We start from the raw sequence: 19,608 nt of genomic DNA on the forward strand, positions 1-19,608 counted from the left end.
CCCTATGGAATAAAGCCTTAGCTGAGGATCCAGGGTAGGGTTTAGTGGGCTGCAGATGTATTTCTAGATCCCCAAACATCTTGACATTAGTTTTAGTGACTACCATCCTACTTCACTTGAAGGTTCCAGAGGTTTATAGATTTGGTTTTTACATTTGCAATATTAAAATAGCTTATGGTTCAAGAAACAGAAATTATCCTGGATTCTACTCCTAAGACTACCCTCTGTTTGGCCTCTTATAGCCTCATGTTCTCTTCTGCCCCTTCCTTCTGTCTTAGACTCAGGCAGCAGCACTCTTGCATGGGGAACATGAGGAAATGAGCTTTTTTCTTGGGTCCATTGGCCACTGAACTTGTATCTTTGTGAGCTTGAGTTCTAAAGTCAGGCTGCATTAATGTGGGTCTCTTTTGAACATGTTTCAACATAGTATGCCAAACTAATTTTTCTGAATTCTAAGGGTCTCTGCTTCAGCAAAATTGGTTTTAGACTCTGATTGCTACAGAACAACATGAAATTAAATGACTGGCCCTACAATGGAAGAAGATAAGGTTTCTACCATAAAGCTGTTTAGACTTATTGCCTAGCTATGTAGAACTACCTGCTTTACCTGCTCTGCCTTACTCATCTATATCTTGGCTTGCAAGAAGAAATTAAAATCTTTTAGCTCAGGGCTTTGGGACACAGCATTTACAATAGACCAACCTCACTTAATGTTGTATTTTGGAATTCAGTTGCAGATCAGCACTAAGCTGAATGTTCTTAGTGGCTGAAGTGCATTTTGCAAGTTCTGTTTTATGTGAAAAGACTCTAAGATGTGATGTTAAGTAAAGCATTATGGGTAAGACATCAAGTGTCCACTCCAGAAATGCAACCCTGACCTGAACTAAAAAAAAAACCCTTCAGAACAGATACACTTGATGTATCCATTAGCCTTGTACAGAGGCTGTGTTGTGGTTTTGTGAATAATGAGAGGTCTCAAGCACAAGCCCTACAAGGAGAGGCTAAGGGAGCTGGGATTGTTTAGCCTGGAGAAGAGGCGGCTCAGGAGAGACCTTACTGCTCTCTACAACTACATGAAGGGAGGTTGCAGCCAGGTGGGGGTTGGTCTCTTCTCCCAGGCAACCAGCACCAGAACAAGAGGACACAGTCTCAAACTGTGCCAGGGGAAGTTTAGGCTCGAGGTGAGGAGAAAGTTCTTCACAGAGAGAGTTGTTAGCCATTGGAATGGGCTGCCCAGGGAGGTGGTGGAGTCACCATCCCTGGAGGTGTTCGAAAAGGGATTGGACGGCGCACTTGGTGCCATGGTTTGGTCATGAGGTATTTAGAATAAACCTTTATTTGGAATAAACCAAAGCAGGTTGGAAGAGACCTTCAAGATCATCACGTCCAAACCATCAACCAATCCAACCCACCTAAACAACTAACCCATGGCACCAAGCACCCCATCAAGTCTTCTCCTGAAAACCTCCAATGATGGTGACTCCACCACCTCCTTGGGCAGCCCATTCCAATGGGCAATCACTCTTTCTGTATAGAACTTCTTCGTAACACCCATCCTAAACCTCCCCTGGTGCAGCCTGAGACTGTGTCCTCTTGTTCTGGTACTGGCCGCCTGGGAGAAGAGACCAACATCCGCCTGTCTACAACCTCCCTTCAGGTAGTTGTAGAGAGCAATAAGGTCACCCCTGAGTCTCCTCTTCTCCAGGCTAAGCAATCCCAGCTCCCTCAGTCTTTCCTCATAGGGCTTGTGTTCCAGACCCCTCACCAACTTTGTTGCCCTTCTCTGGACTCGTTCCAGCAAGTCAACATCCTTCCTAAACTGAGGGGCCCAGAACTGGACACAGTACCTGACACAGTACTGGACACAGGTCTGTGGTGACAGGTTGGACTTGGATGATCTTTGAGGTCTTTTCCAACCTTACTGATTCTATGATTCTATGTATGATTGCTACAGTTCAAATTTGAACTTAAAATTGTACCAATCATAATATAAAGAGCAGCATGCACAAGAAAATGTGTATTACACAAGATTAAAAATGCTCCTGCTAGTCTGTCTTTAAAAGACCACAGGAGATAGCTTTTTTTCTTTTTTTCCAAATACCAGATCCAAAAGTAGAAGATACAAGCTCAGTTCCTCCTGAATACCAGCAAGGTTTGATTAGGATAAGGTTTGGTTGGAGTAAGGGTTTTTTAATTATTTTTTTCTTTTCCTTTCTAGCTGTGTTGTATCAGCTGAATGCTAACTAAGAGTTCGTTTTGATTTCCAGATAGATACAGAGCTTCTTTTCATCTTTAGCCAAAGCTTTTACCTCAATTGGCCGTCAGAAACCCTTGTCTTACACCAGAGTGCTCAGGCTTTGTTACTGACTTACAATCTTTGACTGATGTTTGCCCTGTGGCTCTTGAGCTCTGAGCCTTGCCCCTTTCCTGAAATCTCCTTTCCGTTCTGCTACCATGGATTTCTGAGAACCATGATGCTTCAAATATTAAATGAATTTAGGTAAATAACTTCCCTGTGGCTAGAGTGAGAGAATCTTAGTTCATCATACTGTCCAGGAAAGTTGCACCCCTGCCCCAAGATTATTTTGTTAGAGGCTGGGTCTCAGCACAGGTAACACATAATGTAAGGATTCCTATCAGGGCTGTGACCACCTTACAGTCAGCTGAAGTGCTCACTTTGCCAGCACAGCAGAATCCCTGGACTATGGACTGGAAACCTCTGTTTTCTGTTTCTTCTGGGGGAAAAAAAGAGCAAGGTTTAGAAATGTGAACTGTGGGAAATATGTCTAGAACATCCAAAAGAAAGATTATTTATGTCAAGGGATTTCAGGAATTTATTTATCTCAGCTCCTAATGGTGCTCTCTGTGCAGATTTCTGCTATGAGTGTTACAAGAAAGTGTTGGTTACATCTGTAATGAGGTGGTTCTTGAGAATACGAAATCACCATTCCATTTGGCTTTATGTAAAAACCAGGTTCTGCCAGGCTCCTAAAGTTGCTGTATTGCATGGTTCCAGAAAATGATATTACTAAGGAATAATTTGCAGAAATATTTTGCTAATAATGTTTGTGTGGGACAAAGTAGTAAGGCAATGTAAGATAGCAAATGCTATGTTACACACTTTATACATTTCAGCCTGGTCATCATATGTCTCTGTAGACAAATATAATGGCAAGGAAACATGGTTTACTGAGGAGCTAGTTTGTGGTCCCCTTGTCTATCATTAATTAAATGGAAAATTACTTGTCCACTACTGCTGTCAGAATGTCAATATAAAGAGCTGCCTGAACAAAAACCAAAGCAGGTGACAATGCAAAACCTGCAAAAAATCCTATGATGGAGACGAAAAGCTGGAAATGTTGTTCTCCTGACTTCAAACATAAAACCAAGGAGGCTCATAATGAAGTTAGAAATTATCAAATTTAAAACTGACACCAAATTGGGTTTTTGTGCTATGTATAATTAGATCATGAAATTTACTGCTACAGGATGTCATTGGAGCCAAGAATTTCATGTGCTGGGACAAACCAGCTAAATAAATAAAGAAATCTAGTTTCCAGTGACATAAACCAGAAGAAATATTGAACTGCCTACTTCAGATCTTACAGCAATATTAAAATCATTTAATACACAATTTTGGAGTCAGAAAGTCTTATTACTGTATTCTTAGATTTCCTCCCAGAGAGTTGGTGCTAGATGGTCTTAAGGATGAGACTGATGTAGATGGATACCCAGTCAGATTCAGTGTGGCAGTTCCTGCTTCCCCATGTCAATTAAGTTATAGTAAATAATCAATCTGACTACTACTGCCTGTAATCAGATCTTTGAATTTCTTGTTCAGTATGATGTAGGCTAGCCATGGAAAGATTCAGATGACCATTGCTTGTTAGAATGTTTATTGATTTGGCACAGTACTCAACAGGGCTGAGGTAAGTGTTGGATTTTTTTTAAGTTGGTACAGGACATAACACTTCACAGCAGAGGCATTTCCAGCTCTCACTTTTTAGCCAGAAATGTCATGTGCTAAATTGTGCATTCTGATAGTTTGTAGTCTTATATTGTCTTTCATACATTTTTCCTTGTTTTTCTTCATTAATTCACTTCCTTCATCTGTGCTGTGCTTCTTCATTTGGTTATCCAGCCCTGGACAGGTCTTTTGACATCTCTGCTGCGCAGGCTAGGTTATCTCAATTCAGATAAGCAGCTGTTATTTTCTCTGTGTGCTTCTTAAAATGTTGTGATAAAATTCTAAGAATACCTATATTAGGACAGACTAAAGGGGAAGCACATACAATGCTTCTGTAAAATATCCTCCCAGCTTCCAACTATTGTCAGCTTAGAAACATTCAGAGCTAGATATTTATTTACATGCAGAACATCTCTCTTCCTTAAACTTGTCCAAACACTATATGAATCTATTTAAACTTTTACTGTCAACAACATTCTTTGAGATATGTGGAGCTTAACAACTCACCCGTGAGGGCTACTGCCTTTGATTTGTCCTGACCTGGTTGCCAGTGATATTAGATGCTCCAAAAAGACTTGTATTGGAAGGGACATTAAACAAAACTGATGCTTTTCCACCCAGTCCAGGCTGCTACTCATTACACAGACCTTTAATCCCCCTGCCCCTTGCCATTTCTTTTGTAGAGTGAAGACTCCCAGCTTACTTAGTTGGTCTTGATATTGAAGCTGTTTTACACCTTTCATCATCCTCGTTGTCCCTCTCTGACACTTTTCCAGTCCTATACACATTCCAAGATGTCCCACTTCTAGTCTAAATTAAAATATAAACCAGGTTGCACTTGCTCCATTTCAGAGTGGTGTCCATGAGGTTATATGGCAAAATGAAAACAACAGGGTAGAAGAGATTGGCACAGAGAAATAAGCTGGTATTATCTATCTACTTCAGGTGCCAGCAGCTTCTTTTCCTGTGCAACTGGAAAAGAAGCTTTTGCTTTTTTTGCTTTTGTGTTTGGTGGTTGTTGTTGCTTGTTTGTTAGTTTTTGTTTTTTTCTTTTATTTTCTTCCAGGGATTAAAGGAAGAATAGGAGACAAAGTTCCCTGCTAGACAGTGAAGAGTAAACCCTTTAGAAAGAGTATTTCTTTCAGGGGATGATTGCTGTTCTTCTGGAAGATGGAGAGGCAGATGCCAAATATCTTCCTGGTATTAATGATCCCTTAGAGCAATGAGCTCTAGCACACTGTAAGCTAATGGGTGAAACTGCTGAATAATCATGCCTGTAAGGCTATGACAAGGACTCCTCACCAAAAGGTCATTTAAGACCACCTTCACAAAATTTTACAAGCTGGAACATGGGAGGTTCCACCTCAGTGTGAGGAGGCAGTTCTTCACAGCCAGGGTGATGGAGCACTGGAACAGGTTGCCCAGAGATGTTGTGGAGTCGTCTTCCCTGGAGATTTCCAAAACTTGCCTGGATGTATTCCTGTGTGTCCTGCCCTAGGTGATGCTGCTTTGGCAGTGGAGTTGGACTCAATGATCTCTAGATGTCTCTTCCAATCCTTAACATTCTGTGATCCATGACATCTCCATAGAACACTAGGTTGGAAAGGAACCTCAAGAATCATCTGGTCCAACCTTTCTTGGTGAAAGTACAGTCTAGACAAGATGGCCCAGTACCCTGTCCAGATAAATCTTCAAAGTGTCTGATGTTGGGGACTTCACCACATCACTGGGGAGATTATTCAACGGCTGGTAATTCCCACTGTGAAAATTTTTCCTCTTGTGTTCAATTAGGATGTTGCAAAGAGTAATTTGTAGCCACTAACCCTTGTTTTTTGCATGTGACTCCTTCTAAAAAGGAAGTCTTCATCTTCTTTGTAGCAGTCCTTTAAATGCTGGAACATGGTGAAAGGGTCTCCCCTAAGCCTTTTGTTCCTCAAGACTGAACAGACCCAGTTCTCTCAGCCTTTCCTCATATGGCAGGCTTGCCAATTTTCTAATAATCTCTGTGCTTTCAGCAAAGCATTCTTGGAAAACTCCCAGTACTCACTAGCTCCTTTATCTTCCATGAAAGCTTCCTATGGAATCCCTCCCAGCTGAGCTCTGAGCAAACTGAAGTTTGCTCTTCAAAAATCTAACCCCTTTGTCTTAGTGATAGCTTTGGCATGATCAGCAGGATCCCAAACTCCACAGTATAGTGATTACTGCAGCCTATTAACTAACCAAGATAGTACAGAGCAGGTTTTCATGTTTTTTTTGAGCAGCAAGTCCAGCAGCACTTCATTCCTGGTTGACACATTGAATGTTGGTATGAGGAAGTAGTCCTCTATGCATTCAAAGAACTTGATGTGTGCTGCTGTATTGTTCTTCCAACAAATGCTTGGATACTTGAAATCACCTGTTAGAACCACATTATGTTGATCTGAAGCTTCCTTAAGTGACCCAAATATTGCTTTGTTGGCCTTATCATCTTGGTTTGGAAATTGGCAGCAAATGCAAGATCCTCCTTTGAGACAAGCCCTCTGATCTTCACCCAGAGGTATTCAACTGGGCTTCCATAAATGCTGTAGTTGACTTCCATACATTCAAAGTTTTCCGTAATAGAGCATGAGTCTTCCGCCTCTTCTTCCCTGCTTGTCTTTGTGAAACAGCCTCTAGTTGTCCATTGAGATCCTCCATTCATGTGAGCTGTCCCACTAAGTTTCATTGTAATGCTTTTATCACAAAATATTAGCCTTCTGTCAAGCAGTGTGAAGTTTCCTGGGTAAGAGTGAGAAACTTCGTTGTAAAGATATGCAGATAAGAATATATTTCCTTTTCCTGTTCTTTCCTTCAACATTTGAGGGTTTCAAAACGTGAAGAATGAAAAAGACAAATCTCTATAGAATAGAAATATAAATTCTAATGCCATCCAGAACTTGAAATTTTGGAAGCATTTTAAATCTATTGGTTTACATGAAAGGACAAAGCCAGAAATCAACTCAGTGTTAGCATATCAATAATTTATCTTTGAGAAAATGCACTCAAGAGAAAGGCATTTAAAGATCAAACAGCTTATTTGCTGTCTCTCACATCACAAGTCATCCTTTCCTTTAATTCTTTTCATATAGTGCAGCTGAATATTAGCTCTCACACTCTCCCAATTCCCAGGCTCTCAACTAAACCTGCTATTCTGCACCCAAGTTAGAAAATTTCAGATTAGCTCATTTGCAGCAAAACCAATATCCAACAAACAAACACCCCCCCCCCCCCCCCCAAACCTGAACAACCCCCCCCCACCCAAACAAGAGAAGGCAAAAAGTATAAATATAGCTGGTTTTAATGTGTCTGTTGTAGTCCTAAACATGTGAACAGAAATTGGAGAATACTCTTCCAGCTGCCCAGTTTTTAGGACTGCTTCTTTTCCTTCTTTTCTCCCCAGGGAGACCACTATCACACTTTTTCCTCATCTCCAGCAGTTTTATTTTCCTGGTGTACCGGCTTTGTGACACTAGATGCTGTCAAGGTCTAGCAATTTCCATGCATTACACTTCCTTGCTGTACTGAGACAGCAGCGCTGCCACACCTGGGCAACAGGGGCACACGTTTGGCTGTTTCCTGCTTTTCAATGATTTTCGAAACTTAATGTCTCGAATAAACGTGGCCTCTCCACGATGCTTGCTGAAAACTCCCTCTGGCAGCCAGCCCGGGCCCGCCTACCCTGCGCAGGCTGCCCTCGGTGCTTCGACTCTCGGGCCGCACCCCTACCGAGGATCCCCGGCAGGGATCATCTTTATCGTACGAAAAGAGAGGAATAAAACTTGGACATGGTTTGTAAGAGAAGACCACAGCGACCAAGCTCTCTGCTCTCCCCATCCTTGCCCCCTGACCCGTTGCCAAACAAAAGCTCTGCCTTCCCGGGCGGGGAACCACTGACAAACAGCAACGACCGCCGCCCTCCCTGGCACCTCCCCTGCACTACAATTCCCATGATGCCCGGCGGCGGCAGCGCTGCACCCGGAGGTGCACGCACAGCCTTCTGGGGGCCGCGCCGTGCGTGGGGGCCGGCGCCAATGGCGGCAGGCGGAGGGGGAGGTTGACGGGTGCTGTTGCCTGTCGCGCCCATTCATCGCCGACGCCTTCCCCGGCCCTTGCCCTCCTTCCCGCGCCGTTATGGAGGCGCTGATCCCCGTCATTAACAAGCTGCAGGACGTGTTTAACACGGTGGGGGCTGACATCATCCAGCTGCCGCAGATCGTGGTGGTGGGCACACAGGTGAGGCGAGGCAAGGCGCGGCGAGGCAAGGCGCGGCGAGTCAGACCAGGCCGGGGTCGGGGAGCGGGCGGTGCGGGCTCTTACCGCCGTGAGGGCAAAGTCGAGGCGTCCATCGCTCCTCCGGTGCTACTGGCCCGCGGTCGTCTCCGCCAAGGGCACAGAGGGACGCGACTAACGGAGGGTGGCAGGGACGGGCAGACACCTACCAAAGCCGCCCTTCTCTGCCTACGTTCTCCTTCACTCTTTCGTTCCTTCGTTCCCTCCCCGGTCTCCTCTGCTTCCCCACCATTTGCAATGGGAGTGCCCCTTCCACCGCTCTCCCTCCCCTTTGCGCTTCAAGCGGCCAAGGAGCACTCGAGGGCTGCCAGAAGGGCCATGCCTGCCCCTCCCGTGGCCCCGCGTCAACCCCCAAACGCCGGAGGTGTGGGTGGCACCGCCCGCTCAGGGGCCTGCTGCTTCAGCCTGACCGTCGTCTCTACTCGGTGGCTTCCCATCTCTGACAGCCGCCGTGAAGTGGGGGCTGAGTGAAAGGGATGTGGTAGCGAAAAGGCATCTTGCAGGCGTGGATCGTTTTGCCTTGCTACAAGTTATTCTGCCTCTTGAACCTCTTTGTCTTAGCTGATGATGGGGAATGAAAGTGAGAGGTGAAGCCAGAGTTTCTGTTGACTGTAACAGTTAAAACATTCGTGCCCCAGTCTATAATGTTGCTGCTGGGCTCAAAGATAGCTCAGGCCCATTCAGATCTATTCAAATGGGATGCTGTTCTTCAGCAAAACTTTTGGCAGCACGACATGTGTGACCAGAACTGTAGCTGTTATAAGGGAATTGAAACGTTAAACACAACTGTAACTCCAAGTTAATGGATCCTTCTTTATTTCTATGAAATTAACAGTGTTTATTAAATGTGTGATGTTACTTGATGATTGTATGTTACCTAAGACAGTAATACTGACAACTCTGCCATCAGGTGTTTCATTATATGTCTTAAAATATATGAGTTACATGTTTAAGGATTGCACATTGCTGAAGCTTCAAATGGGTTTGCTCAAAGTTGTCCACAGTGTTGAACTGATTGTAAGGTCATCAGCAGTCTTGCTTTGTTTTACCAATGTGAATCAGATAGATTCACTGACTTTAGGAGCCACTTTATGAGATAGATCTAAAATACTCGAGTTGGGTGGGAGAGGCTTTGCACTGGTAAGCTATATTAGGTACTTGCTATTTCTGTAGATGGTAGGAGCCTATCACTTGATGAAGACTCTTTTACATTAAAAATCTCCATGAAAAATCACACAGGCAAGCAACTAGTGAACTTTAAATTGAGATTTTTCAGGTGTATGTTTATATAGTATTTTTGCTTGGTCTTCATTTAATGCTCTTTTGGGACTTCAAATAGGGAGGTGTAGTTTACAATAGCTAACAGTCTTTTCTGTTGGATGCTTCATCTGAAGGAGCTGTTAGCCTCTGTGATTATGCTCTGAGATGAGCATTACATTTATTTCTATTTGGAATAAGTATCACGATTCATATGTCAATGCTAAATGAATTTTTATTGCCAAGGAGGAAGGTTTCTTGATCTGCTAAACAGGTAGTCTGAGCATTTGAATAATTGTATTCTGTTAGGCTAAACAGTTGGAATGGTAATTTGCCTGTTTAGCTTCCCATTGCTTTCAACTTCTTATGTGTGGTGTTCATTGCTGAGATGAGGAGAAGAATCTAGTGAATACTGTATCCAAAGCACCTGGTATGATAGAGACTGGCATTGTGATCTTTAGCTTCAGATGCTCTACAGAGCTGCTGTGACCTTTTGCTGTCACAGAAGGTCAGGGGTACAGAAATTCAAGCCATTTCAGCTTACTTGGTTTACTCAGTCTTTTCTACATTCTCTTGGCAAGAAACCAGTTTTAGAAGAAGAAAGTGCCAGCTTGTACCAAGCAACCCCACATGAAGCTTTTCCTTCTCTTTGTGTTTTTATTTTTGTTTCTTTGTTGGGCTTATTTGGGGTATTTTGTTTGGTGTGGTATGTGGTTTTTATGTTTGGGGTTGTTTTGTGTGTGTGGGTTTTTTTGTTGCTGCCTTTATGGTTTTGGGGGTGGTGGTGGTGTGTTTCTATGTTTTGGTTTTGTTTTGGTTTTGTCCAGGGATCTTGCCTGGGATTTCAAGCAGGGGATGTAAATAGATCATAGCTTCAGGGCTGGCTATGCTGGCTGGGGAGAAGTTGGGTTTTATTCCAAGTGTTTTGTGAACTTCTTGGTTTGTTTTTAATTTTGTTTTGATACCTCACATTCATTGTATCTGGCTATGGGTGTAACTGTTTTCTGTTTTCCATCCCTTCCTCCTGTGGAATCATGCTGTTACTGTTCTGGTGTCTGTAGTGGACAAGCAGCAAAGTGAGGCTGACATTAATTAGCTATTTATATTTATCAGACATTGTTTTGCTGCTAATGTTCTATAATGAAGACTTTTGGGGTTGAGCTGTTTACTTTTTCAGATGGGCCCTCTCAGTTTCTAAACAGCTATACTTTTTAGGTCCTGAGGGCCTCTCTGATTGGAAGGATGGCATTTTCACTGTCTTATATGCAGACTTTATATGAATTAAAATAAAAACAAAGATCAAATAACTTTGTTGCCTTTAATCTTGGCAGAATTTTAATATAAAGAAAAATAAATTGCACTGATTTTGTTTGCAAGTGCCCAGTTATTTTGTAAGTGTAGAGAGAATACATGATCATAGATGGATGTGAATTGAGTGGCATGTTTTATTTTGTATTTTTTTCCCCACTAGTTTTGCATGCTTGGTGCGAGAGTCCTTTTCATCTTCTGATTGGCAATTGTTTTTCTTGGAGAACCTGTATTTTGATTAAAATGCATGAATCTTTTATTTTGCCCACAAGGCATAGTGCAAAGTAAATGTTTGCTGGAAAATGAAGGGCAAGGGTATTAAAGCAGACAGCCCTAGTGAATGTGTTTGGGAATCTGGAGAGAAAGAAGCTGTATAGTTCTTGGAAAAGGTTTGTTTATATGTCAGGCAGTTAACTAACTTTAACTCTTAACTTTTCATTATTTTACAAATCTTTGTTACTTAGAATTTGTTAAATCTGAAGATACTAATTGGCTTGGTTTTGATTTAATTTTACTGAAAAAAAAAATCTATGAATGTAGCATAAGCAATATTATTTAAGGTTAGTCTATCTGCCTTTAAATGTGGGTGTTCAATATCCCAGTTCCATGATTTAACTTAGAGAAGTCTTTATTTGTCATTTCTATTTTTACGAGGCATTTGTTTTTCTTAAGTGAATTACTGGAGGACTTTGAGAATTGATGTGTTGAGAAAGAATGCACCCACAAATCTTTCAGTTGTTTGGTGTGTATCTACATTTAGACATGGTGTAAGTACAGCATTCCTGAAAAATATTTACTGAGCTGTGCAGATTCTCGTTCTCCTTTCTACTTATACGTGTTATCTTTTGTGGAGGCAGTTCTTGGGGCTTCCAGTTTCTTCCCAACTGATTCAGAACAGAGTAGAATAAACCAGGTTGGAAGAGACCTTCGAGATCATCGTGTCCAACCTATCATCCAACACAATCTAATCAACTAAACCATGGCACCAAGCACCCCATCAAGTCTCTTGTTAAACACCTCTAGTGATGGCAACTCCACCACCTCCCTGGGCAGCACATTCCAATGGACAATGACTCTCTCTATGAAGAATTTCTTCCTAATGTCCAGCCTAAACCTCCCCTGGTGCAGCTTGAGACTGTGTCCTCTTGTTCTGGTGCTGGTTGCCTGGGAGAAGATACCAACCCCCACGTGGCTACAACCTCTCTTCAGGTAGTTATAGACAGCAATAGGGTGTCTTCAGAACCTCCTCTTCTCCAGGCTAAGCAACCTCAGCTTCTCCTCATAGGGCTTGTGTTCCAAATCCCTCCCCAGGTTTGTTGCCCTCCTCTGGACACAGCAAGTCAACATCTTTACTAAACTGAGTGGCCCAGAACTGGACACAGTATTCAAGGTGTGGCCTACGCAGTGCTGAGTACAGGGGGAGAATGACCTCCCTGCTCCTGCTATCTAGAAAAGCTCTCTATTCCAGTGAGTGGGGAATGGCCTGCATGAACAACAGTCTTGTAATCCAAACAAGATTTTTCACAGAAAAAAGGTATTTTGCAACAGCCTGTGGTGTGCTATGCTCGTTTCACTGCTTTATCAAGCTGGGATCAGCCTCTTAGCTCTTCTGCATCTTTCTTGAAGTACAACTTTTTTTTCAAAGAATGTCTTGCAATAACTCATCAGCCCTATTTATAATTTCAAAACTCTCCTCTGGTTAGTATAAATGAGTTAGCTGTTTAGAACCAGCCTAGCATGGAGTGACCCTAGTTCCCATACAAAAATTTTGCTGCAACAGCTGTTCCAACCAAAGCAGTTTCCTTGTGGAACTGCTCTGAAATTGAATGTGTGGTGACCTTTTTATTCAGAATAATTTCTGCCTGCAAAACCAGGAAAGAAAAGAGAGAAATTGCTGCCCTTTAGTTCTAGCATGCTGAAGTCTTCCAAAATAGCCACTGCAAATAACTTATTTTCCAAGTACCTATCTGGGTAATATTTCTGTGGATGAGATCCCAACAAAAGTGCATTACCTTACATTTCCCAATAAGAGATTTTTTAATAAAAACCTGATATGTGTATATATTGCTTATGTGACAAAAAAATGGCAAAATTGCCATTATTTTGCCTCAGATGTCAAAGAAGATATATTGCTTAAGAGAATTCTTGAGGAATTACTATGTCTCACTGAGAAATCTCATACTTAGTAATTTCTTGTGTCTGCTGGAGAGAGTCCAACGGAGGTCTGCAAGGATGACTGGGGGACCTGAACATTTTGCCTGTGAAGAAAGACTGAGAGAACTGGGGGTGCTTAGTCTTAAGAAGAGAAGGCTGAGGGGGGATCTTAACAACTTCCATAAATATCTGAGTGAGAGGGGTGTCAACATGAAGGTGATATTCTCTTTTCAATGGTGCCAGTGATAGGACAAGAAACAACGGGTACAAGCTAGAACACAGGAGGCTCCTCAACACGAGGAGACACTTCTTTACAGCAAGGGTGGCGGAGCACTGGAATAGGCTACCCAGAGAGATTGTGGAGTCTCCTTCTCTGGAGACTTTCAAAATCCACCTGAATGTGTTCCTGTGCAGCCTGTCCTAGGTGTACCTGTTTTGGCAGTGGGGTTGGACTTACTGATAACAAAACAAGCAGTATGCTGCTATAGCCTATTCTCCTAAAATTTCTATGGTACCCTTTGCCATCAATATTAGTCTCTTTCTCCATCTGTTGTTATGAAGGACTGATTGAACTGAATTTGTGTTCTGAACAGACCCACACCCTCCACTTCATCCCATGGGCAGAAAAGGATCAGCTTTGTGTTTACTGCTTTCCTTACAGTGTTCCCAGGCAGTTCTGGGTAATGGATGTGGATGGGGCCCAGATTAAGGAGTGCGTCATTAGATACCGTATTGTGTTCTGAGAACAGATTGCTTTAATAAGGGAACCTAATGCAATTTGAAACAAATTTCCTGATGTGCAGAGTACTGTAGTATCTCATCTATTGCCTTACTTCACATTTACAAAAGATCCAGATTGTTCCTTCTGCATCCCAAGATAATTGTGGGAGTGGTGTAAGATGTGGTGGTTTAGTTCTGTGCGTAGTTTGTTGTGACCATCTCATCTTTCTGGAATACCACTCTTTTGGAAACAGTGAGCAGTAGTGTGCAGCAGCTTGTCCCATGGATTTTGGCTTCTTGCCTTCATGAATTTCTTGATCAGGACTTACAGCTATTTATTGTTACTCCTTCTCTACTTGGGTTATATGTTCTTCATCTGTCTCACTTCCAGCCCTTTGAGACTGAGTGATCATTCTACATATGTATAACAAATCTTGCTCAAGAGATGCTAAAAATATTTCTAGTAAATGAAACTCTGGTGGTTTTGTTACTACTCTGTGTGTGTGTTTGTTTTCTCAGTGCATTTGATGAACCTTTACCATAGCTCATTTCATTGAGCAGGCATTCCACTTGTTTTGAATTACAAAATTTAAGTGGTTTGTAGTTTGTGACTCTTGAGATTTGTTTTTTCACATTCTGTAACATCAGTAACTCTTCAAAACAGGAGCTCTCTCACAGAGGCTTCCAGAGCTGGGTCATGCTTTGGCCAGATTGTTACGCTTCGGTACGATTTCACTGCCCCATGTCCTGCAATAGGCTCCTTGCATGGGAGGTACCCAAAGTTGATTGGAGAAGGTTTGCTGAAGAAGAAAATTATTAATTACTTTCTAGGGTAGCCTTTTGAAGCAAAAAAATCTTAAGGCTGTCTTTCTATTCCTGTGATTTTGTCCTTCCCCCAATTTTTTCTAGCCAGTTGGTCTCACTGCTGTCAAATTTTACTCAGATTTACTTTGAAAAATGTGCATAATCTGCACTGGGTGGTTAGTCGCCTATTGAGTCAAATGACAGTCTTGATGAAATAGCATTTTTCTCTGCCATAAAGCCCAGCTATATAGTAAAGTGTTAGAAGAAAAGAAGGCTTTCATTTTCGAGTTTTCTAGGGGTTTGGCCTTGAATTATATATTTATTTTGTTTGACACACAAGTCCTATTTTAACAGGCTATAATGCTCTCCTGTAATAGGTTCCTGTCTGGTCTTTCTCCACTAGTAGAAATGTGCTCTTTGATGTGTTGCTTGATCTCTGCTGATCTGGTTTTCATTTTTAGAAAAGTCACATAATATGTCATTAAATGTATGTTATTTTAAATACATTCAACACTGCTTTTGTTTAATGTTACACTAGGTTATGTACTCATTCTATGATGTACTTGAAATCTCAAATCTGTTCTTTCACAACTGGTAAGCTGAATTGAGATTCTCTGTCAGTAATGCTCATTGTAACTGCCAGAAGCATCTGTTGGGCTTGTTGTTGTTGTTTTTCTTAAGAGAATTGTTTGGTAGAATTATAGTAGCATTAATAGTGAATCATTTCCTAGCTGAGGGCAACGATTGTCCAAGCAGGTTTTCTCATGGCATGCCCATGATGACTTCCCAGCTGCTGAAAATGGGAAGAGTTTAATACAGTTCTACTGAAAAGACAAAATCTTATCAGTCTGACTTTCAAAGTATTATGTTGGCTTGTCTATATCTATTGTTTGTTGTTATTTTTAACATGGCAGTAATCTTGAATCGCTCTTAAAATCTGTGTGGTCCCAGCTCCTTATTGGGCCATCTAGCCTAATTCCACATTGTATACAAAAGTGCTACAGGAGAACATTTTACATACAGACTCTCAAATTGTATTTATAATTTCAGTCTAAGTATTTACAGCTCCTTACAGTTTGTTATTGCACAGGCAGATGTTTGCACTCAATTCAATTGTTAAACACTTACACAGAGAATGGGAGAGACAGCATAAAGCAATGGAGTTTTATGTGTTTAGAGTATAAAATGATGTCTTCACTTATGAAGCTGATATAATACATCATATAAAAAAAACCCACCCCTAAAGTGAGAGGAGTAGAAGATTGCAATAGTTTAATGTGCTCAAGTGCACATAGTTAATTTTGTATAACGCTCCTGTTAGTATTAACATGGCTAGTGTGTGTTAATACTAACAGAAGGTTAAATGCCTTAGTCTGCAAGTGAGGTGTTACTGCAAGGTGCTAAAAAAGTGTCATAGTAGAAGATGTTGAATTTCCTTCTAAGCATTTTGAACAAAAAGAATTTTTTCTTTTCCAATATTGTTTCTGGAGAGATGAATATTTGGGATAGAAGATGTTAACTAGGATATTAAATCGGATATGATAAGTTACGTGTTTAATTTAGCCCTAAGAGATAGATAATGCATCTGTCTACATGGATTTTAAGTCTCCCAAGTAGGTTTAGACTGTTAGTGCAGACGTCAGTATATCCTTCATTACCTAACACAGTATAACTAAGGTTGGAAGAGACCTCAAAGATGGAGTCCAACCTGTCACCACAGGCCTCATGACTAGACCATGGCACCAAGTGCCAGGTCCAATCCCCTCTTGAACACCTCCAGGGATGGTGAGTCCACCACCTCCCTGGGCAGCCCATTCCAATGATGGATGACTCTCTTGGTGAAGAACTTTATCCTCACCTCCAGCCTAAACTTCCCCTGGCACAGCTTGAGACTGTGTCCTCTTGTTCTGGTGCTGGTTGCTAGAGAGAAGAGACCAACCCCTTCCTGGATACAGCCACCTTTCAGGTAGTTGTAGACAGCAATGAGGTCACCCCTGAGCCTCCTCCAGGCTAAACAATGCCAGCTCCCTCAGCCTCTCCTCATAGGGCTTGTGCTCAAGGTCTCTCACCAGCCTTGTTGACCTATGCAGTGTGATACCACTGCTTCAGACGTGGCAAAGTCTGTCAGACGCCCTTTTGGACACTGTATTGCAGAGTAGATCATTGTTTGCAGGAGTGATGAAAGCAATGTGAATCTAAAATATTACAGCTTTTTTATGGTTAAGAAAATCATGTAACTCTATTCTACTTTTCAGAGCAGTGGAAAGAGTTCTGTGTTGGAAAGTCTCGTGGGGAGGGATCTGCTCCCACGAGGTACTGGAGTTGTCACCCGGAGACCCCTCATTCTGCAGCTGGTGCATGTTTCCCCAGAGGATGGTCGGAAAACAGCTGGAGATGAGAATGGTAAGTGTAATCCAAGATTGTGTTTTGCCTAGTAAAAGAGGAATAAACTTTTAATCTTACTTGACTGAAAAATCAGTTGTAATCTCAAAACTTGAGTGTGCTTTTCGAAATGTACTTGGAAGAAAACCCTGCTGTTGTCACAGCTCTTCTATCTAGCAAATATCATGAAATACAGATATTTTGGATATTCAAATATCTTTAATGTTTTACATTTTCCTGTTTGTTCTTAGGAAACAGTTTTGAGAAAAGCAAGCTGAAGAAAGCTTTTTCAGTTATAATGACTGTCCAGAGTGTAAAGAACATGATTTTCTTATGTTTCTATTCACATCCTTGTTTGCTGCATAAGTAAGGTTTTTCCTGGAGAGGATGAGAACATGAAATTTTAGAATGCTAGGAAATAGGTGAGTTCTGAATAGAGTGGAGAGAGGGAAAACAAGCCTGCAGAAGGAAAACAAACTGTCAGTAGGTGCAAAAATAATTTAATGGGCACATTCTGTGGCTTACACATGGTGCCTTACTGGGCTGTCCAGAGTGATTCCAAGCACACCAGGAACAACTCTTTAAATGTTCTGAAGCTATCTAGTTTGAAGCTTGGTCTTCTGTAACGTTTGTATATTATCCTTCTGCAGATCAAGAAAGTAATCTCAGTTGTCACTTGGGAGTTTACATATTCATTCTATACTGACTAGTGCTCTTGACCTTATGAAAGAGCAGCAGCCTCCTATCCACCATCTGATAGTAAGACATATCTTAGCTGTTTGTTGTAGACAGTGAAAAGTATGCAGGCATTTCTGATGGCCATAGTTGTGTTCAATTCTTTTAGAAATTGTCCAACTCTACAGTATTTGTCTGCATGTCATATTTATAGCTTTCATTTCTAAAGGACAGTTACTAGTATTACTCAGTGGAAAAGGTTTAAGCTCCAATTTTCATTATTGCTGCAAGTACAGACCAGGTAGGATTCAGGCTCATAACAATGAAGAACTTTTAGTGTTCAATCCAGGGTGGCTTGCAGTGTGGGAGATTGTACAGCAACTCAGGTTGGAAATAATCTTAGCAGGTCTATAGTCCTGTCACCTCCTCAAAAAAAGGGCCAACTTTGACTTCAAGACCAGGGTTCCTCACATTGTTGGTTTTTTTTTCCAGCTGGGTCTTGAAAAATTCCAAAGGTGGAAAATTCAGAGAGTCTTTGGGCAGCCTTTTAGAAATGGCACACTTTGCCTCTTTAAATGTGGCTTTATGTCACTTGCATTTTGCAGTTATAGCTTCTAGTATTTTTCAGAATGCTTTAATTCTGAGTTGTGGAATAAAGTATGATTTTTGTTCTGCTCTGCAACTTTACATATATGAAGGATGCTTTTGTAATTGGATCAAGGAAGAGATTTTCTGTTTTCAGTTGCATTTGATCAGATTTTAAATTTGGAGTGGGTTAATGATACTATTGCCTAAGGATGTTTGGCCCATTTAGATCTTTGGGGGGAAAATCTGTATGTAAGATGGATGTGCTGTGATCTCTTCTTGATGTTCCTTTGAGAGAGATATGGGCTTATTTGGGGAGAACCGAAAACCCTTTATGCCTTACCAGTTGCATTTGAAATGCCGTTTTCCCTCCAAAATCAGGCAAATCAAGGTCTAAATGGTTTTGTCACTGATCTGGTTTAGCATAGCTATGTATTGTGGTGTTCTGTCTGAGAAGATGGGATCAAGTAGCTTGGAAAGACAAAAAAGACAGCAACTTTTTATCTTGGCTTTGCTGTCTGACACAGTAGTAAGTCAATATACTCTTACAGGTCATTTTTGTTTGTTAGTTGGTGGGTATTGAGGTAGGGTTGAATAAGCATTTGGGATTTCCAAGAGAGAAATTTATCCATAGACCAGATGAGTGATTTCTTCTTTGCAAATTGAATACTGGACAGGAGAGCTTCAGTCTCAGCATGCTGCTTTCTGAATGTGCTGGTAATGAACACTCTGTGTGCAGATAACATTTATGCAACTGCCTCATTTTGTGATTTGTCACCTTTATCCATCCTGATGCTTGTTCTGGAGATGTACTAGTATTACATGTAAACATATCAGTTTAAACATAGTACTGGTCTGTGGTTCATAGAAGCTTAAATTTTACCTATGTCTGAGTGTTTGCATGCAGAAAACTTCCCTGTATTTAACACAAATCACCATGGATTGCTGTGCTGTTTGTTTAAGCCTTTTTTTTGATGATGATGATGGGCAAAAATTGTCTCTCAGTAGCTTAATTTTGGCATCTTCTGGTGCACATGAGCTGCCAAAGAATATCAGTTCATACCAGCTTAGGCTATTTGGTTATTTTGGTGTTTGTTGGTTTTTGTTTTTATATTTTTTTATTTTTAAATGTTTGATAATTGGGAGCACATTGGGAAAGATAGCTGAGAAAGAATTGCTGATAGACACTTGAACTAACTTAAACTTTTTCTAACATGCAATGTTAAGGATCATCTCTGCTGTCCCTCAAAGTCACTGATGAGCTATGTGATTTCCTTGTGTGGTGGTCTCTGCAATAACTCAAGGTAGTCAGAAAATAGCAGAGAGAGAAAATTTCCATTAAATAGAAGTGCTGTGTTTTCATAACATGATATTTCAGACTGATACATATATTCTACAGAGATATGTGTGGTTTGGTGTGGAAAAAAATGTTCTCATTATGCTTTTAT

The 19,608-nt window shown here is 41.3% G+C and overlaps 1 protein-coding gene across 4 annotated transcripts in view; it reads left to right on the plus strand.

The window, feature by feature from the left end:
• The first annotated feature begins 8,009 nt into the window (after positions 1-8,009).
• DNM1L (dynamin 1 like) overlaps positions 8,010-19,608 on the plus strand; it is a 39,487-nt gene continuing 27,888 nt past the window's right edge. For all 4 annotated transcript variants that reach the window (XM_068142153.1, XM_068142156.1, XM_068142154.1 and 1 more), the window contains exons 1-2: positions 8,010-8,218; positions 16,774-16,921. In XM_068142153.1, coding sequence (XP_067998254.1) covers positions 8,117-8,218; positions 16,774-16,921 — 250 coding nt within the window. In that variant the 5' untranslated portion in view covers positions 8,010-8,116. The remainder of the gene's footprint in view (positions 8,219-16,773; positions 16,922-19,608) is intronic.

Source organism: Melanerpes formicivorus, unplaced genomic scaffold, assembly GCF_026170545.1.
Source record: "Melanerpes formicivorus ecotype bairdi unplaced genomic scaffold, bMelFor1.0.p_v2 SCAF_8, whole genome shotgun sequence".
NCBI lineage: Eukaryota > Metazoa > Chordata > Aves > Piciformes > Picidae > Melanerpes > Melanerpes formicivorus.